This window comes from Fistularia commersonii, chromosome 4, assembly GCF_037954325.1.
Source record: "Fistularia commersonii isolate RoL2024-O1a breed Wild chromosome 4, RoL_Fcom_v1.0, whole genome shotgun sequence".
NCBI classification, from domain to species: Eukaryota; Metazoa; Chordata; class Actinopteri; order Syngnathiformes; family Fistulariidae; genus Fistularia; species Fistularia commersonii.
The window spans coordinates 11,824,565-11,845,965 of NC_141287.1; the positions used below are offsets into that span (position 1 = coordinate 11,824,565).

General features: G+C 44.8%; 2 protein-coding genes across 4 annotated transcripts in view; both read right to left on the reverse strand.

Moving 5' to 3' along the window:
* ptpn4a (protein tyrosine phosphatase non-receptor type 4a) overlaps nucleotides 1–13,016 on the reverse strand; it is a 74,355-nt gene extending 61,339 nt beyond the window's left edge. For both annotated transcript variants that reach the window (XM_086145307.1, XM_086145306.1), the window contains exon 1: nucleotides 12,478–13,016. The gene's annotated coding sequence lies outside the window, so the exon portion shown is untranslated. The remainder of the gene's footprint in view (nucleotides 1–12,477) is intronic.
* Nucleotides 13,017–18,425: 5,409 nt separating this feature from the next.
* Nucleotides 18,426–21,177, reverse strand: tmem177 (transmembrane protein 177). Of its 2 annotated transcripts, none has more exons than XM_086145304.1 (3): nucleotides 21,082–21,177; nucleotides 20,106–20,359; nucleotides 18,426–19,675 (listed from the first exon to the last, which is right to left on the reverse strand). In XM_086145304.1, the coding sequence occupies exons 2-3, from the start codon at nucleotides 20,304–20,306 to the stop codon at nucleotides 18,944–18,946; spliced, it is 933 nt and encodes a 310-aa protein (XP_086001430.1). In that variant the 5' UTR covers nucleotides 20,307–20,359; nucleotides 21,082–21,177; the 3' UTR covers nucleotides 18,426–18,943. The 2 variants fall into 2 exon arrangements, with proteins under 2 accessions (XP_086001430.1, XP_086001431.1); XM_086145305.1 differs by having other exon boundaries at nucleotides 20,991–21,121.
* Between the last annotated feature and the right edge of the window lie 224 nt (nucleotides 21,178–21,401).

Consider the following 21,401-nt stretch of genomic DNA (forward strand, 5'->3'; position numbering starts at 1 on the left):
CGATTCAACTACGAATTAATGGCCTTGTTATTTAGGGAGAAAAAAAAAAGAAGAAAATCAACCAAAAAAAATAAAGACCTACTTAGCCAAATAATGGAACAAACTGATCCAATCGTGGGTTAGTCATGTAACAAATATTAAGTGATTTCTAGGACACTTGTCACTGGGATATAAAGTGAAATGTCACCAAATGTTTCCAGGAGAAACAACTTCCACCTGATCAACACAAACCTTCCTGTTCGATGACATGACATGGTTTCACGTAGTGTATCAGATGCGTTTTCACTACTTCACGTGCCTTATCAAGCTCATCAGTCATTCCTATCGCTGTCTGTTCTTGTCTGGGGTCTCATGCACGGGGCTGCGCTCGGATCTTTTTCGGAGTGCCAGGCTCTACGAACGAATCAAGAGTTTCACAACACTCAAAAGCCTTGTTAAATAGATATGAATATGCACAGATACCACATCGATGCAATATTCATCATTATATAGCCAGGTCCGACATCCTCTGATCATACGCTTTCAGATCTTCACAAGTACTACAGTAGAAGCTAAAGCTAGTACACCGCGATTTCATGAAAAAACAAAATCCGAAAGGGGGCTGTTTTGAAGTGGAGCATCTGAAAATGTCCTGCAACCAGCCTCAGGAGCAAGGCTGACCTACAAAACTGGAAAGCAGAATTATTAACCAGTTGGCCAGTATTAATCATCTCTGTTTAAGCACGCGATGCTAAAAGTGTGCACACACTCCTGTGACGGGAACACGTCTTGGATAAGAGTATCCTTCCCTTCCTCCTCGCTAGCAGCGATCCCTGGCACCGAGGGCGAGACAGGAGCTGGCAGGGCGGCTGTGAGTCAGCCCGAGCCGGCCGGCCCCCTGCCTCCCGCTGAAATCAGAGAAACCACAAGAATGTAACAGCTTCTGTTATTATCCGTCCCCGCTGCCTCGCTGCCTGAAAGACTGCCCCAGAAAACAGCAGTCGGGGCCGCCCCTTCGCCTTATTCTCTCCGTACTGTCGGACACACGCGTTCTGTCAGGATACGGCTGTCCATTTTGGTCACTTTCTCTTCGCACGCACTGATAATGTAGATAAGCTTCTACAAACACACACACACACACACACACACACACACACATACAACTCGCCGGCTCAGGGTCGCACTGGCAGCATTTTCATTACATATTGAGAATCGCAGCCAAGAGCTGACCAATGCATTTGAAAATTGGAATTAATTCACGTCTTTCCTACTATAAATATCTGCAAGACGGACAATATGAAAATACTACCACAATATTCAGGGGCCAGCTTTCAGTATCGATTTCTATTAGGAGAAACGGATTGCCAATTCAATCATGTTCTTGCTGCTCACACCAATTTACCAGCACAGGCGGCACTAATATCTAGAAGTAGCACCACACCGACACACTATTGCCGTCTCAGTTGTTATTGAGCGGCACTGATAAGGCCACATCCACATTTGAAAACCAATAAACTTTATCATGAACAACACCCAACTTATTGATCTAGCTTGTTTGGACGTCATGTTTTATTTCCATCTCATTTATTGGAGGTGCAACTTTGCATCATACAGGCTGCAGAAAACAAAAGTTCAGGTAACAGTTCGGTACAAGCCGGTATTTGGTTGCCGAGTCTTTAGAGTTGCCTTTTTAGACCCCTGGTCAAAGTAATCCAAGCTACAGGTTAAAGGTGACACCATTTTAATCCCAAATTATATCTCCTGAACGCGGTTTGTTTTGACGGCCTTGTAGTCAAGACATCTCTCTCCTCTAACTGGTCCATTGGAGAAGCCTGACTCAGCAGCAACGGTTTGTGATAAATCGGCCTTCCTTCACCTATGCTGAGCATGTCAGAGAGGCTGGTCATGTTAACGTGCGCTCAAAGCCGGTCCAAGGTTACACGGCCCAAAAAAAAAGCCTGACAGGAAAGAACGTGAAATGAAAACAGCAGCGCAAATGTCCTGTGTTTTTCAGCCTGCTTTTTGTGTCTTTGTTTGAGTTGGATGCGACATCGCGCCGCACTTCCTCAGACACTCTCCAAGCCAAACAAGCCACGGATAAACCCGGGCTTTGCCATCTAAACTGTTGCTGTTCCAGAAATATTTCTGTCAGGTGTCGCATTGAAAAAAAATTAAATAAATATGGGGAAAAAGGGGTTGTGGGTAAGCGAAGAGTCAACGCTGTTCTTTTCATAAAATATGGGACAGAAACATAATTCTTCCGTTGCAGCTTCGGCTCATCGTGGCCGTCACCCGATAAGGAGAGCTGGTTCCTATGTGGCTGGAAACAGGTTCCAGGACTCCAAATGCCCTTTTCCTTTTTAAGATATCTTTCAAATTAATCTTAAAACAACCTGTTGACTATCAGTGTTTAACTACCTTGTCATGTTTCATTAGCACATTTTCATGTGCTTATCTCCTGTCTCACTTTCTTTTCTTTTTGAATGAAATTATCATCAAGACATGGCTTTTCGGGGAAAAACCTGATAATCTCTTTGCTTGACCAAAATATATGATTTCTTGAAAATTCCTGTTAATGTAATTGGTGTCGTTGAAGACTTATTGGCACCAGAATGCAAAAGAAATAACTATCAGCTTCAAGACAGAAACAGAACGGTTCGAGCAGCTTCCAGCGGACATGCACGATATGTATAACATTCATTGCTGTTTTAAACCCTGCATGGATTTTATCCACATTACAAAAAAGAAAAAAGAGAGAAATAGATTGAAAATAGCCAGCAAACGTTGTTTTGTTTGCGCCAGTGGGCTGAGGTAGGATTTGCTCTCACAGGACATGTTGATCGTCTGTCTCCCCCATCTGCAGGCTGCTCGGGTCTGACCTTTTCCGGCACAGCGACGTCGCAAGCTCCTGGATGTGGGTCATGGCACGCAGAATGCACGCAGGGTAAAAAGCCAGCAGGCACTAATCCCACTAAAATATCAGACGCTCTGCTCCTTGAGATCTGAAATTATTCTTCTCAAAACCAGAGTCTGAAGCACAACGAGACACTTTGAACATCATGACCAGCGTTCGCAATTCTAGACCAGAGTTGACCAGAATTTTTCCTCATATTTCAGAGTGAACTGGCCAGAGTTAATAAATAGCATGGTCCTGAAAAAACTAAATGAACAAAAAATTAAAAATTAAAAACAATTATTGAATGTATTGTGTGCATTGTGGAGCTCTCAATTATATCACAGCCCCAGAAGAGACTTCTGTAAAAATGTCCATTATCACCAAAAAAAAAAAAAAAAAACACTTGTCACACCACTTTTGAAATATTTGTCATCATAATAAAACATTTTTACTCCTATTTGGTCACAGTGCAGTCCTATTTCATTTTTATTTTCTCATGTCTTTGTATATACATTCACACTGTGGCTTCTTCCTTTAAAACACCTCCAATGAAACCTAGTAGAACGGAGTGCAGCCCATTACTGACCCACTCTCCTTCAGCAACTGCAGCCTTTGACCTCCTTTGGTATTCAGAGCTGGTTAAACAGCTGTTTTCAAAGGCAGACCTGAGGATCTGCCTTTGTGTGATCACACACACACACGCAAACGTGGCTCAGGTTGCACAAGCAGTGAGTTAGAATCGCCACATGGCAGTGCACCTTTAGAAAAGGGCGTGCGTGTGTGTGTGTGTTAATGTAATAATGGTGGCAGCAAGGACAAGACAAAACTAGTACTAGAGCATAACTTGGGTGAGGAGCGAGGTGCCAGCTGTACTTGCATACCTGAGGGGTGTGTACGTGTGTGTGTGTGTGTGTGTGTGTGTGTGTGTGTGTGTGTGTGTGTGTGTGAGAAAGAGAGAAGGTGGGGGGTTCAGCTGTGTGGAGGCGTCTCCTCTTTTCAGATGAAAAATGTTTAGGTCTAATCATATCCAGTGGTTACATTATAATAATATAATGACATATTTTCCTGGAACTGTTTTGGAGAGGAAGGACTGATCTCATTTATTTTACCCCCGGCATGACCGGAGACATAGTTTGAAGCTGTCTCTTATTTTAGACCCTTGACCATGATTGATGCACTAATTCCCAACACGTGTGCAATAGTTGTCATATGGAACTACACTTTCGGATTTAAAACAGGTCTGTGAGACCCTGCTGAATTCAACCCAAGACCTCTCTGGAAACCTCAGAGGCAGAGGCTGGAAACTAGTGATTCCCTGAACTTTGACTGCAATAATCATTACGTCCGAGAACATTCGGCAGCCCACCAGTCAGCGCCACCAGAGTCCAATAATGATAACTCTTACAGAAACTTAACAAACCGGCATCATTTTCCTGGGCTCCTGCTGATTCTGTGCAATCCCGGGGAGCTGCAGTCCATTATGCAACGCCACTGTGCAATCATTAAAAGGTCGTCTCCCTGCACTTTCAATATCTCCGACAACTGGAATCCATTGTTTTCCTCGCGGTTCGATTCTCATAAACTGTCCTGTCACCTTATATCAGTGACCCTAATCCAATAGGGGGTTTCGGGATTAATCCCCCTGATATTATGAAATATAAAGAAAATGAATGTAACAGTTCTCCACTTTAACAGCACACATTTGCTTTTCCTACACGGCATCATGTAGTTTTAACACATGACGAAAACAATAACCAGCGGGACTTTGTGTTTATCCCACGGTCAAACAATAAGTGGGCAGTGTTGGTCCAAGCCCAGGATACAATTCCATGGTTAACAGAAAGTCCATGGGGATCTTCGAGAGGGGCCTCGATCTGAAAATTTGAAAATGTAAAGAAAACTTGTACGGGTTTACGGAATTGGGGACAAGATTTCCAGGGCTCCTTGTGAACAGGGGTGCTCAATCTGAAGGCAGACATTTCGCAGTAGTTGGTGTGAAGTGTGACCTGTGACCAGAACAAGTCAGACCCTCCCTGGAGCCGAAGGAATGACAATTATCTGACATCGCCACCAATGATTTCAAATATAGCACTTGTCAATCATACACAAGGTTATAGATCACACGCATTGCACCATTTCCACTTGACTCTTCCAGATCTTTCCTTTCATACACTTATAAATATATATATTTTTTATAACACAGCTTGCCTGAGTACTCTGCGTTTATCTATGAAGACCCAAGCACAAGTGTTTTCCCGTTTGCTCAGCTAAAAAAGGCAATATTTTCAATTCAGTACTTTGCTAACAGTCAAATGTTACCCACCCTGCATTGGTATTGATGTATGAAGAATTATTAGTAGGTTGACACCATCCTGTTTTAAATCGCTGGGTTTCAACGGTCTGGCCTTTTCAATGCAGAAATTTATCCTGGAAAAGTTATACACGAGCATTCGACAGCTCCCTTTCCTGAGTCGGGGTTTTCTAAATCACTGTGGCCTGTTGGGGGTCGGACAAACAGGGTAGCTGTGTTTCCCCACTCACTTTTGTCAAGCACAAAAGAATACAGTGCTGGAAGTGGCTGGCAAAATGTAGCCGCACTGTAAGCCCACACAACAGTTTACTGTTTACTTGCATCAAACTTGGAGATAAGAGAGTACACAAGTAGTCTGGATTTGCTGTTTGCCTATTCACTCTCATGCCTGGTGAGTGTATAGCTCTGCCTGTAACAGTGTGTGTTTGTTCTTAGTAGAATAACTTAAATGAAGACACATCATTAACGCTGCTAACCTTGATTTTGACCCTGAATCTCATTCCTGCTGGCCCGTGTGCGTTATGAAACTCCAATTGTGTACCTTGAGTCAGAAAAATGGAATTCAGAGTTGATTTAGCCAAGGGTTGCATCTATAATGGGAAACTGAATAAAACAGATCACCGCCCGGCTTCCTGGTAGGTGCAGTTGGCCTCATCTGAGGAATAATAATGGCGGCGATGACAAATGATGATTGCTATTTAATGGAGTGACAGCGGTGAAGCTGCCGTCTGAGCGTCGGTGGGTGTGCGGGTATATCTTCGTTAAAAAACAGACAACTTCAACTAATCGAACCCCTGTCACTGCCCACAAGCTCATAACGTGCAGTAAATCTAATTGGTCATGTAAAATACGGATACGCCAACACTGGAAACACAAAGAAACAACACTGGAAATACAAAGAGTGGAGGAGAGGAAGCAGGAAGAGATTGGCCTAATTTGACCATAATTCATCTAAAAATGTAGCTGTGAGCCACGATTAGTGGGACCCAAGCGCTTTGTTTGAAACCGATTAAGAGAGCGCACGTCCTCCAAGAAAGAAAAGGCTCTAGCCATCAGTGTCTGTATCGGGCGCTGCAGGTTTGTTGTGGGGAACAAAGAACAGGAGAATTGAGGAATCCAACTGGCTCAGGGTTTTTTGGGGGGCAGATGCGGATATTGGACAGATGAAGATGTCAGTGCTGATACTCATAAAATATATTCGGTTTTGAGTAACTCTGGAAAGCTGTGGAGGTATTACCTTTTCTGGACAGATCACCTTTGCACAGGACATGCACCATGTAACAAAAAAAAAATGTTTAAAAAAAAAAACAAACAACTGAATGACATTTGATATCAAACTGATTGATCCACAGCTTAGAATTCAATGCTTAAAATGATCACAACTATAATGGCACTTTCACGGGTCTGGTTAGGGGTTACAGAAGGTACCAAGTTGTGTGATTGAGAGGGTGAATGCTTGTTTGTCTCTATATGTGCCCCTGTGATCAACTGCCCACCAGTTCAGGGTGAACACTGCCTCTCCCTAAATGGGGAGAGCATATCAGATCAACTGTTAGAAATAACTGGCAAGGCACTCAGATGCAGGTGTGACCATTAGGCTACATTCTCCGAAGGGGTACTTTTGAGAAAGTCTGAAAGAACTTCTACCTGAGGACAATGATGGGCCGGCTGGCCTGACAAGCGACAGGAGAAATTGCACATGAAGATTTAGACTGCACAAGTCACATGAAACTGAGGCAACGCACACACAAGGAACCAAACGGGCTGGTATGCAGCCACTGTAAAATAAAACTGCCAAACTCGGTCTATCAATAACTCTGCGCGCCGGGCCTACCAGCTCAAGACAGGCCTTTCCAGAGGCTTATAATGGGACGGGCAGGAGGCTGGCCCTCTTGGTTAAACATTAACAGGCCCGCCTTTGACGGCGCTGTAACCAGCAGCCTCTGTCACTCACAGGGAGCCTGGTCAAGTTCAAATAGAGAGGGACCTAAGAAGAAAAAAAAAAAAGTTAAACGGCATTCAATTAGAAAAGAGATTCTACTCAGGTAACTCATTTACATATCAGGTTACGGTGGACTTACACTGACTAAACAACGGGATATTGAGAGTTAATCACAAACTACGGGTGAGAGGACAAATCCCAGCCTGCCCATGTAACACACACACACACACACACACAGGACAGTAACATCCCTGAAGTCTGGGAGCATATCCATCCCACAGCAGGCTTCTTCCAGCACACACACCGTTAATTCCATACAAATCTGTCAGCGCTGGGAACCACGCTGTTCCAGACTTAGCTCTGTCCAGGTCACACAAACGTTCAACTCACTCACTCATTTTTTTTCTGGAGATCATTGTTGAAATCCCCAGATCAGATGGGGGGTGGGGGATCTGCATTGGCAAATTGATGCTCGAGCACTGTGTGTGAACTGTGACTTAATCCAGATATCCGGCGGACTGAATATCTGGAGCAGCCTGTGATGAGAGAATGACAGCCGAGAAGTACAAGGCCTGTGTGTGAGTTTGCTTGTTTGTGTGTAACAGCGACAGCATGTAACTACACTGGTAACAAAGAGCAATGACTCAGAGCCTCAAGGACACTGAACACAAATGCACGATTCATTTTTCATCACCTGTTCTTTTACATCTCTTTTTCCCAAGTGTCGGCCTCCAAATCAGGGCACACACATAACGTGGATGACATATTCCTGGAGGGAATCCATTTTTGGAACAAACCATTTTATCCTGTTCGAGGTGTTTTATCTCCTGCTGTGTCACTCCCTGAGTGTGCTTTTTTTTTTTTTTTTTTAAACAATTAATGGTTCACATCCACGTTATCTGATCGGTTTGGGGCATCTGCTAATTCCAGAAGATATTCTTTGCCTGGCATATTTCTGACAATAAAATAACAGCCTTTCTGGCAGGAAAGTGACATAAAGGGCAGCTAGTTGAGACAGACTATCCAACAAGTCTCAAGAGATGAAACTCTTTCTCTTGTGTCATTCAAATGTCACTCAAAGCTTGGAAACACAGTAATCACTCCATTCTGCAAAAGGAGAAGTTGACTATTGTGGCTTTTGAATACATTTTGCAGAGAGGAACTATATCAATCTATAATATGTGGCCATGAGACATGAGGAGGAAGTGAGCGTGAGAGAATGAAAAAGTACACGTGCGTCAGGAAGCAGGAAAACAACTCTGAATAATAAGCCCTTTGGCCCAAAAAGACAACATCCAACTGGATGATTAGGTTTGATGGCAGGACTGCACCATTATGTTCCCTTACATGCAGAGCAAGATATTGTTTCACCCACGGGCTTCCGCCTGCAAAAGACCTACTTAGAAACAACTTCCTGTATGAAACAGACCCTCACGCCTGCAAACCTTCCACATTCTTTGTCTTCCGAAGCGTTTTGTCAGGGTAAGAATCACCAAACCTATCAGAACAGATAGAAGCCATGCAGAAAACTCCACTGGTACGATAAACCAGGAATCCCTCAGACTTTTGCACCCGCTCTCCTACATTCCATCAAACCTGTTGCTTCTGCAGTGAAACAAGCATTGTGACAAATGTGTTGCTGCTCCGAGCTAAAAAGTATTGGCTGGAAAATTCTTTCTAATACTAATCAAACAACATCCGAGAGTCTGGGGCTGCCGTCTTAATTGTGTTACAACATGCATGACTAAATGAGGGAGGGAGACCCCCACCAGACAGACACACACACACACAATACAACCATAACTCCAAATACATGAGCGAAGATGTTTCCTTTTATTAACAGTCCGATCACAGTCCCGAAACCTTTGGGTCAGAATATCAACACAGGTGGAAAATAACCACAATGCAGTGTAGTATTTAGAGATAAATAAGACCTTGAATCAATATTTTATTACAACAACATATCAGACAAAGCCATATTGACCATGAGATTTACATAATCAGGATGATGGTTTTTTTTGGGGGGAAAATCACCAGATTTGCGTCAAAATATAGACCGTGAATGGTAATGTCCCAGAAAAAGTGGCAGAAAACAAGATTCTACTGCTGAAAAAATTGGAGATGAAGTTCCTCTTTACTTTCCTCCTGCATCATACCTCACCTTGGGATTAGATGAGAGGGCCTTAACTTCCTCCAGCAACGCCGCTGCCCCATGGAGGCAGGTGCAATTTCCCCCTCTTGCTTCCGCCACACCTGTGACCCCTCTTCTCGCTAACTCTTCAACCCCCGTACAACCCACCTCCCCCTTCCTCTCCTCATTACTCTTCTTCGTCATACCTGCGTTGCACGCTGCCACGGGGACGGCAGGTTCAAGCGGGGCCATTACCAGAGGCAATTTAAACTTCACCAGCTGGGTTCATCTCCCCTTAAAACCACAGAAGTTCCGCGGGTTTATGGACAGTCGGGAGGGCACTTACATTTCATCTCGGGATTATGTAAGCCCACTGAGAGGAGGGCACTTGGGGAGCACGGGGTCTCAACACCAGTCTAAAATAGGACTGTTTCTTTTCCTTTAAACATGAAGCGACCCATCTGAGCCCCATACATGCCTTCTCAGTACTCATGGGGAGTTGGACATTGGTGCACGTGCAGCGCAAAATATGGTTTGATTTCTAATAGCCCATTAGTAAACATGAATATAGACGTTATATCGGGGATGGCTTGGAGATTCAACAGACAGAAACAAAGCGGGGAAAAATCCGCTGACTCTGATCTTAATTCAATGGCTGCACATCATTCACCATTTTCTCTCAAGGTTTTAGTCCTGACTCTCACATAGTTTCTGGTTTTAAGCTAGTTTATGCAGATAGTTACTGCTGATGTGTTTCTTTACTGCTTTAAAAACAAATTTTGACTATTACCCGTGTCCATAAACTGTCAACCTGGCACAAGTTGAAAAAATAACACCCGTGAGATATTAAGCACAGGTTGACTACCCAGCCCGCGTTCATATATCCACACTGTCTATGTTCATACACAAAAGTGACTCACACTGAGTCTCAGCACTATTTCAGCCAATTAACAGCAGGAGGGTGTTTGTGCTCCTGTAGCTTCCCCTCCTGTACAAGTCAACAAACCCCTTTACCACAATGGCCGGGTAAGTTGAGGTCACGAGCTTTGCTTTTTGTCTGCGACACAAGTTGCTGTTAAGCGTTGAGTGCAGCCTGGCTTGAAAAACTATGATTAAAAAACAGAAGGGGAAAACCTGTGCCGCGATACAGAAAAAAGGAATGCAATATCTAATGAGTTGAACTGGACCCCCGGGTGAAAGAGGGCACAGTAGGTTGACTGTTGCCATGGGAATGAAGCCCCTTGAGGTCCCAATTGTAGTGGACTACACAGACATATGAAATACGAATCCTCAGAGGAAAAGGTTTGATTGTTAAAAGGCACAAGAAAAAAAAGGAAGCACAGTCCTCAGTTCACCCAAAGTCTGTAGATCAAGGTGACAAAATGATCTGAGGTGTTCTAGTTACACCTGAGGTCATCACTAGTGACCTCTGGAACATGAGTCAGACACATGAATTCATCCTCTTCACTACTGGCGGGGCTGAACTAATGTTAATCTTGGATGTGCAAATTCAACATTACTGACAACTAATTCTCAGCAGACAAAGCACGATGAGTAGGTTGGCGCAAAAGAAAAAAAAAAAAACCTTTCACATGAAACATTTCAGCACGAAGGCGCTGCTCCCATGTTCACGACTGTATTATCTGCACACTTCCTTAAATGTCCAAGAATCAAGAGGCACAACACAATTGCGGGAAAATATTTCTGCAAAATGTGGCCGTGTACGTAACATCGCACAGCCTTGTACAGTGGTTACAAGGCGAGGAAAGTTCTCCTTGTTCCTTGAACAGGGACCTGGGGTTGCAGCAGGGACTATGCAACCTGAGCTGGAGCATTCTCGAGTGGAGCAGTTCAACTTCTTAACGGAAAGGACTTGCATATATTCAGAGAAAGGCTGCATTTTGCCGATCTAAACGCGACCCCAAGAGATATTCTCACGACGCAACGCTATTTCATTCACAACAACCTGAAATTCCCCCCATTCAAAAAGCCCCCGTTCGTGGGCTGCAGTGAACCAACCCACGATCGGCCTCTCATTAGTTTGCAGCTTCGAGCACAGCATGGTTGGGGGGGTGGAGGGGGAGAAAAAAAAATGGCAAGGGAGAAAGAGGATGAGCAAAAAAAAAACAAAAAAAAAAACAGTGCAAAGCAGCACGCACATCATATCAGCAGAGGCAGGCACTGGAGGAAACCGACTGCGACCCAAAAGATGTGGCACGGATGGTGGAGGATTACGTCATCGAGGAGAAGAGAAGAGGAAGAGGGAGGAGGAGGAGGAGGAGAAAAAAAAAGGAGGACGCCTCATCGCCAGCAGAAGCTCACTTCCATCGCTGACAAGAAGGGGGGGCCGCCTGGCATCGATGGGAGACCACAGCGGGCCTCGTCTCCGTGACAGCTCACTTGCATGGCAAGAGAGATCCGTCTGCAGAAATTGTGTGTAAATAGAAAACATGCAAGGGGGTGGGGGTGTCCGCACGAGTTGTATTCATCAAAAGATAAACCGAAACACTTGAAAAGAAAGGGGGGGATAGGGGTGGAATCGATCAGCTATCAGTCATAATAATAGGGGAGAGCCATGTTTGGAGCCGAGATAGCGGCCACGGTGCTGGCTCCATTCACCAACAACCGGGCTGTCATTATTAAAAAAGAGGAGGGGGGGTTATTGTACTCTGTAACACAACAATGAATGAGCTCTGATGCGTTAACTCGGGGAAGTTTCGCGAATGGAAGAGGGTGGAAGAGGAGGCTCGGGTGGGGAAAGAGGGGGGGGAGGCTGCGCACAATAGATTAGCAACTGTTTGGCAGCGTCGTGAAGTGAAGTGCGGGGGGATTGAATGGGCTAAGCGGCGGCTAGCGTTAGCAAACAACCGAAGCTACACAGCCGCGGCTTGTTAAGCTTAATGAATGAAATGTACACCGGAGGGGAGGGGCGGATTTTACTTCATTTTTTTTTTTTTATTTTCTCGCATTCGAGCGCATGCCCGTGTACTCAATACGCGTTATCTGATTCCAAAACGATTAAAAAATAGGCCATTCGAAGCGGCGTTACCCCCCCGCCCCCCGGTGTTATTTCGCAATGAGTGCCGTTTTAGCAGTGCGGGGCGCAACTTGGATTAAAGTGACAGCGGCGGGCTAGCTAGCTCGCTAGCCAGCTAGCTAACGTCAGCTGGCCGTGGAGGGGGGGAAAAGGTTAGCCCGCCGGTGAGCGCCTCTCTTACCGTCATAAACTGCTCCAGGGGCGTCCAGTTTTTAAGGAATATACTTTTTTTGCTGTTTTAAGAAAACGGTGGGCGTCGGGGGCGACGTAGCCCAAACATTCGAGATCAGTTCAGCGGCTGCCGATGAAAGCCAGGCGTCATTCTTACGGCGTTCATCAGCACTCGGGGTCCGCCGCTGCCTTACACACATCCATCCAGCAGAGCGGGGCCTCCTCCGGGCACGACCGTGCGACTGCCTCGGTGGCGACGGGTAATCCACAGAGCAGGAGCCCCCGCGGTAACCATTGGCTAGACACCGCGGCGTTCAGTCACTGCGGGACGGGAGGACGTGAAATATAATCCCACTTGTGCGAGGAAAAGGAGCGGAGGGGGGAGGGATAGTAAGAAAAAGAAATAAAAGGAAACGGGGTTGTTGCGAGTGGAGAGTCCGGAGCGGAGAGGGGGAGAGCGGTCGTGGTCGTGCGGCTGCTCGCTGTTGTCAGCCGTCCATAGTTCCACTGCAGCAGCTGCCTCGATCTGCCTTCGCAGCGCAGCGGCGTTTCGCCGAGCGACGTAATGGCGCAGAACCAGAGCGCGCAGGGGCGGGGCTTAGAGGCGGGGCTTAAGGCCGAGCGGGAGGCGCGCTGTTTGTTTCTGAGCGCACCCTCCTCTTCCTTCTCCTCCTCCCCCAGCCGAGCAGGGGACGCTGCCGTCAGCTGTCACTCCCTCACAGGTGGGACGAGGAGGAGGTCACTGCAACATCCAGCCACCAAGAGAAAGGAGGACTATAATCACAATTGATGGTGGCTTTTAACCTTGTTTTGTTTGCCCCTTGCAGTGTCATCCAGTCATCCAGGTCATGGTGAATTATCATCGAAATCTTCATGTCTTCTACCGCTCCATCCATCTTCCAACCCCACAGAGACAATCTCACACCCACCACATCCTTGCACTAAGCTGCAATTTAAACCAGAGTCATATTCATGTCACCCTTCCTGCTGCTAAATGTATAAACCATTCCAATTTGTATATGCTATTCATACCATACTGCATCAGCTATCAGAGTTTTTAATTCCTCTTCCCTCAGCCGCAGGGAATCTTCAGATCTTTGTAGTTAAGACCTTAAAACAGTTAAGGCAATTTATATTTCATTGTATTTCTTATTCTTCCTCCTTCCTACTTATCTATTACTGTTATGTTATTACTGTTATGTTTTAGCTTGAAACTCTGGCACAACAATTTCCTTCGGGATAAATAAAGTTGTTCTCATTCTCATATATCGTGTCTATACACAATGGATATAGCTTCTTTTTAGAATCCGAGCTCTCACTGAAAAATTACATTGTGTTTGCACTATGACAATTAAAAATGTTATGGCGGCTGGACTTGAATTTCTTCACCGACATTTCACTCCTCATCCGAGAGGCTTCTTCAGTTCTAATGCCCCGTGGGGAGTTTACGAATACAACATCATAAAATATTATTTACTATACATTCTGAAACTCCCCACAGGTCATTAGAATTGAAGAATTCTCCCAGATGAAGGGTGAAAAGTCTTCCGGTGAAGAAATTCAAGTCCCGTTACCACGATAAGAAGAAAACACTTCTGATCTTTTGCATATTATTTATGTATCGCTGGAATGGTGGTGCAGTACAAAGGGCCCCCGGTGTGATTCCCTCTGCGAGCCCTTTCTGTGCGGAGTTTGCATGTTCTCCCCATGTCTACGAGGGTTTTCTTGCGCAGTCTCCAGTTTCTTCACAGTCCAAAAACATACAGAATTGGAAAAATCGGGGGAAAAATGTGGCCCTGCGATTGACCAGCAACTGGTCCAGGGTGAACCCCGCCTCTCGCCCAATGACAGCCCGAGCAGGCTCCAGCAAAGCCCACGTCCTCAAGTGCAGGATAAGCGTTAGACAATGGATGGACTGATGTAATAGTGGCACAGTGGTTACCCTTTCCACCACCTAGCAACAAGATCTGCAACTGGTCCCTGGTTGGATTTTAACAGGGGGCGGCTTTCTGTGCGGAGTCTCCATGCTAACCCCCCCCCCGCCGCCTCTCCCTCTGCGGTTTCCTCCCACAGTCCAAAAACAAGCAGGAAACTCATTGGAGACCCTAAATTGCCCAGACGTGTGAAAGAGAGAGTGAATGGTTGCATGTTGTGGCTCGGTGACTCTCACCCAGTGATGGTTGGGATAGGCTCCAGCCCCCTTCCATGCACCCGATTGTAGGATAAGGGGGATATATAAGGAATGAACGATAGTGAGTTTATCACAGATATAAAAAAGTTAAAAAAAAAACAGGTTAAGTTTTATACACGCTAACTCAATGTGTCATGATGGAGGTCACATATGTCTGTTAGGGTGTTGTTGTTGATATGTAGTGTGATTTTCAATTTACATATTGTGATGTATGGTAATTTAGTATGCATTTTTGGCATGCTTATCATTTAGAGGTTTATTATGATAACTGTGCACATGTGTTTTATGGGTGCTGCTTGGCATACTATTAAAATGTTTTAAATGGTGTTGCGTCATTTAATATTATTCACATAAAAGGCGTGAAAAGTGTGCATATATACATATATGCATATATGCACACACACACACGAGCAAGTCTGCACCATGCCATATTTTTGATTCAACAACCAGCTGGATGGAGAATGGGTGTTAATAAACAATATTGGTAGTGAAAAAAACTGGCAATAAATCTTTAAAATGCAGTCAAATAAATTATATATATATATTTTTTTTTTTTTCTTCCTGATAATTCACACATACCTGTATTTAATTTGCTTTTAGTTACCCTTTCACTGATGTTCCTTAATCTCTCTCAAAATATACATTATTTGAATTTACTTTTACTTTTTAATGTTTTTTGGGGAACTATTTACTTTCATTTGCTTCCTTTCCTATCATCTCCTTTTCAATACACTTTTTATTTTTTTTCATTTTTAGGTCACACCAAAAGTTTCCAGGTCCTTTCTCAAATATCCTTTAGTGCAAATATTCTGCATAGATGCTTTTTCTCTGCACCGTTTTTTGAGCATCACAAGCTCATCGATCCCTGAAGGTCCAGGCCTGTCCATTCACACCGTTCGGCCTCACCATTCATGCCAGTGGGGGAGGATGGAGTGGGGGCCAGTGTGTGTGTGTGTGTGTGTGTGTGAGCATTAATGCGGGCTGTACTGACCTCATGTGGCACAAAAGCAGAAGAGAGAGCTGTCGGCAGACAATGGGCCGCTTGTGCTCGGAGGGGCATCCCCATGAAACAGCGCATAAAGTGGATGATGAGGAGAGGACTGCCAGCACAGTGCTGCTGTTGTTACGATGTGTGTCCAGAAGCAAGTCTGTCATCGAGGGAATCACAGTGTCAATCTGAAAATGGAGTCTGCTTCGTGCCTTTGGAGGTTCTCAGTCATCCAAGTCATGGAGAATTCTTGTCGCAGCGATGACTTGAACTGAACTTGAACTGAAAAAGCCCCTCGGATGAGGGGTGAAACATCTTCAAGTGAAGAAATTCAAGTCTGGTATCCACAAGAAGATTTCAACAAGAATTCTCTATGACTTGGATAACTGAGTACCTCCACAGACAGAGATTTGAATTTCTTCACTTGAAGACGTTTCGCCCCTCATCTGTGAGGCTTCTTCAGTCATGAAGTGAAGACATTCAAGTCCAGACACCGCGACAGTCTGCTTCCTTTTTTTCCATTATGCTTACACACAACTTCATCCTTTCATATCCAGTGTGGGTTGAATTACTCATCCTCTTCAGGGTCATCTTCTTCCATCTAACCGTCTACGCTCACACCAACTAACCCTCTGTCCTTTCATTCCATCTACAGTATAAATCTTCTCCTCTGGAACCTCCTGCTTGGCCGTTCCAACCTTAGCATCCTTCTACAAGGACCTTCACCATTCCTCCTTAATCATCAAAACATCTAACATGTTCCGTCCCTTGGATGGACCCAATTCTGGTCCCATCTCTCCTCCTCACCCCCAAAGAGAATGTCAACACATTTCCATTCATCTTCTACGCCTTTCTGATAATATTTTATTGCCAAACAGTTTTCTCTGTTCCAACCTGCTCGCACATGTTTCCTCACCTGACCCAAACTGTATTAAATCTAAAAAATAAATGGGATGCGGAAACAAAACTGAAAGGTTCAAAAATAAATGCTGAAATGTCTCACATTATTCAGCCGTGACATTATGTTTTAGAAGGATTATTTAATCCAGGAAAAAAAAGGAAGATCTATCTTTCCATATAAAGTATATGTCTATCATGTGTTATGAAATTATGACATCATATTGTGGATCTAAAAAAATATATAATAAAGAATAGATGGTTGACAGATAATGGTATAGTACCCCTTTTTTGACCCTGGTAATTACATCTTTAAAAAAAATTAAATAAAATCATAAAAACTGCCAGGAACATAATCTAGAACAAAAATGTCACCACCTAAAAAAAGCCAAATAAAATATGTTATAAAATTTATATCTTGTATAAATTAGAATTATTGGGAAATTATCATTTTAAATTATATATTTCTAACACAAATGATGGTATATCTTTGAAAGTATTTTCATATATTTATACTTTTCTCTCTGAAATGCAAATCAAATGACCGGTGGTCAGGGTTGGAGACAATTATTTGTGTAGCTGACATGTAATGATTATAAGCAGATAGTACACTTGTATCAAATTATGTAACAAATGATGTCTTCAAATGGCGATATTTATTCTCCTTAAGTCCACTGTGTTCTTTTGTTTACCCACTTGGCCGTTCCTGTCTCCCTGAGGTTAACGTCACCCAACGGTGGATGGGGGTACAAGTCTCATCCTGTCTCCGGCTCCTTGGGGGCCGAAGCGGTGCTGCCGATCAACGCCGTCTGCCTGCGCACGGCGGCGTGGAAAGGACGGCCCTGCGCATCATTAATTAAGAGCTGCTATATTTGGTTTGGGTCTTCGGGGCACGGGAACCGGAGATGTGATTAAAAACCCGTATCTGGAGCTTGTTAATATGCAGACGGACGACCTCCAGCGGCCCGCAGCACCGTCGAGTCCCTGCGCCAGGGGAGGAGGTGGATGCCGAGATGATTAGCATCGAACTCATGGGGGGAGGGGGGGTCAAACATCCGATGGCACATCAGGTAGCTTTTCCTCTCTTTAACCATAACTCTGTCGTCGGAGAAGCACACAGACGTAGCAAATACACAGGCACCGTCTCATTGTATACAAAAGTACCACATTGCTATCCTTCCTCTAGTTACTTCATGGATCATTGTGACATAATGCCATATTTATCCACCATAAAAAAATTGTTCTAAGCCAAGAAAGAGTACTCCAGGTGTAGTTTTTCTTTGGAGAATGTTGACAAGGAGAACAGAAGATCAGGGGGAGCTGCACTGCACCTTTGTAGATCTGGAAAAAGCATACGACAGGGTGCAGACGGAGGGACTGCGGTTGTATGAGGAAGTCTGGAGTGGCAGACAAGTATGTTGGGGTGGAGCATTGAGGCTACAAGGACTGGAGATAAAGAAGGTGGAGGATTTTAAGTACCTATAGTCGATAGTCAAGAGCAATGGAGGGTGTGGAGAAACATGTCCAAGCAGGTTGGATTGGGTGGAGATAAGTGCCAGGTGTGATAAAACAGCAGGATGGTATAGAAGATGCTGTCTGGTTTAAAGACAGTGGTATTGAGGAAAAGACAGGAGGCAAAGCCTGAGGTATCAGAAGGGAAGATGTGGAAGTCCACTTTGGGAGTGAGGAGGATGGATAGAATTGGGAATGAGTCCATTGTTGGATATTTTGGAGATAAACTCAAGACTGAAATGGTTTGGACACGGACAGAGGAGGGATGGTGGAGATCTAGGTAGAAGGACACTGAGATTGGGAACAGCCGGAGGGGAAGATCAGAGAGGAGATTTATGGATGGAGGGAATGAGGGTATGGAGGTGGCTGGTGTGATATAAAAGCTGTTTATTTAACCAACTAGTTTTACAAAACCAGTGTTTGTTTTCCAGTTTTAGTCACAGAACAACATAGAACTGCCTTACTTCTGCTGGTAAAAATCACGCATCTCAAATCATGGAAATGCCGCACGCACACACGCATGCGCACACACACACACACACACACACCCAGCATCACTAATATGACCCTGAGATGAAAAACACCAAACAGCATCTGTGTGTAAATTGTCCCCGTAGAAGCCTGGCTAGCTCCTTTTTATTGGACATCATGGACACGTTTGGAATAAGTGTCTTGAAACAACGTTGCAGACGGGACCCTTCTTGTTGTCGTAGTGACAGCTCGCCAGGTTCAACACTGTTTCCATTATTGTTGGAAAGCACTCTGCTCGTTTTTATCTGCATTCACCTGAAATGGTCATCCCACAGCCACAGCTGGCGGGGCCTCAGGCCCACCCAGGCCCCCTGGCTGGGACTCCAAGCCATCACTGATGATGACACACGTGTCTCCTCAGACTTCCTGCTTCCTTAGCAGAGAGAGGATGCCCTCCCTCCTGGCGGTGTACGGCGTGTGTTTCAGCTGAAGGATATTTGCCGGGAACAGATTACCGCTGGGCGCGTACATCCTCTCTCCTTTTTGGCCCATGAGCGAGCGCAGGGTTCTGTTTCTGGACAATATCTTGTCGTAGAATTCCACACCGCCCCTGGCATAATCACGGGACAGCCCGGCCGCCCGTCGGTCGGAGCTGTAGTCCACCCACTGGCTGACAGCGTCCGTGCTGAGGAAATAGGACACGGTTCCTAGCCCCAGCGCCACCACGTTCGCGATGCCACGGAACAAGGCAGGCCCGGTGTGAAGCGAAAACACCTGCTTCAGTGCCACGCTGTAAACCCAGACGCCGGCCAGGCACAGCGGTGTCACAGCAGCGCCCAGGACGGGCCCGCCGGACTGCAGCCGGGCTACCTCCCGTGCTACGGCAAACCTCTGGGCCTCGGGGGAAAACACCAGCGACTCCTTCAGGGAGGCGCCAAGCTCGCTGTCCCACTCCACCGTCTTGCCATTAATGAAAATGGTGCGGTTGGTGATTCCGCCCGGGTCGTCTGCCGTGCTGTTGAAGTTTGCCGGCAGGCCGATTTGGGCGCCGGCGGGGAGCCACGGTACACCGGCCCCCACCGGGTGAAACCCGAAGGACGCGAAGGCAGAGAAGTTCTTTGGCGATCTGATACCATAGTCCTCCAATACCTTGGGATGAAAACAGCAACATTTAGAGACATACAACCGTTCACGTGACATAAACATACAACCATTCGTCACTCACTCAAGAACACATCATGTGGACACATAGAACCATTCATTCTTTCATCCAAAAGTCATATAGGCATGAAACCATTCACTCCATCTCTCTGATTGACAGGTCAAATAGAGACATATACCATCACTATTTCTCTCTTATACAGCACCTACATGAAAAGTGCTCTATAAACATATTTATTATTATCATTTCAGAATATTTAATGAGAGTATATAGCGTTGTGATGACTTTACAGCGTACAATCTCATTTTTCATGCTGGTCCATTTGGAACCGCAACTTCCTCCTCGTGTTTTATCGCCTTTCCAAAAGGCATGACAATTCAATTTTACATCTGATAAATAAACTGAACTTGAGCGTACCTCCTGGAAGACTTGCTGCAGCTTCTCGGAGAGCACCACCGGCTCCCCCTTGTGCCAGGCCTGGTAGAGCTGCCGGTACGACGCGTCAGGGAAGATGTGGTAAAACATATTGGCGGTGAAAACGCCGCCGCAGCTTGCGATGAGCAACGGCGTCCGATACTTCTGAAGAAGCACTGAATACCTCAGGAAACGTGACGCCATGGTTGTTGGTTTCTTATGTGTCCTCTACTTCCCCGGATTCAGTAAAGTGGTATCTGTAACATAGTTACAACATTAGAAACATTGTTCACACATGCCACAAGATTCGCTTGCGTCCACAAACCTTCGCAACACTCATGCTACTCATGCAACAAAAAGTCCTGGCACAATAATTGCAAATCAGTGTGTGATAAATTCAGTCGTGCATATTCTCACAGCGTCAACGTAAACATTTGTTATAATTTATTCAGTTTCCTTCCAACGCGTACATGTAAAAGATTTTGTATTTAATATACACCTCCTTGATTCGATTATTGTAAATACATGTGTACAATTTTCGAATTCAAATTTCCTCGTCATCTTCTTGTGACTTTCTAATGTTGACGTTATGCGACAAGAAGTAGTTTGACCTTCTAGGCCACCGTATGAACTCGTCAACGGGGCTGATTGTGAAAATTTCATTTTATAAAAAAGAAAAAAAAAACGATTACGTTTGTGTATTTGGGCTTACAGTTTGTAATTCCAATAACATTTCAGCGTTTGCTGAAATTAGTTTCACTGTTATTCGGCTTTCGGACACAGTGGTGCGCATGTTACATGTCACTCTCCCGTACTGCTAGCGTAGTCGAATGCTAACGTGACTAGCTAAGCTTTACCGTAAAGTTGTGTGACCTAACGCTAACTTACGTTGAGAATTGTTTGTGCCCGCTGGATTTAAACGGCTGAAATACAGCTGAAAACGACTTAGTACATTTCCGTCTGTCGCAGAAATACTCACACGTTTGGCTACTTCATTCAAGGGCAGCTGTTACATTATGACAGAAAGCCGCGACCGTAAAGCGACGCAGCTGTCGTGATGTCGGGTGACGTCATGTTTTACGACAGTTGGGGTTGACGGCATTGTGTAAGGAATAAACCCACTTAGGGAAATAATGTTATTGATGAAGGCCTGCGTTAGAAAGTATCTGTACATAAAATTTGAAATAATTCCTGAATGAAATGAATAGTTACTGAGGAACAAAACCTCTGAAAAAAATACATTTTTTCAGATGTAAGAATTTATCAGAAATTGATATTAATTTTTACAGAAAAAGCACT

What these genes read in the sequence shown, in the direction of transcription:
- tmem177 (XM_086145304.1), bottom strand. Translation starts at nt 20,306, where the DNA reads ATGGCGTCACGTTTCCTGAGGTATTCAGTGCTTCTTCAGAAGTATCGG. An exon ending in TGCAGCAAGTCTTCCAGGAG is followed by an intron (nt 19,676 to 20,105) that starts GTACGCTCAAGT and finishes TTTCATCCCAAG; the next exon opens with GTATTGGAGGACTATGGTAT.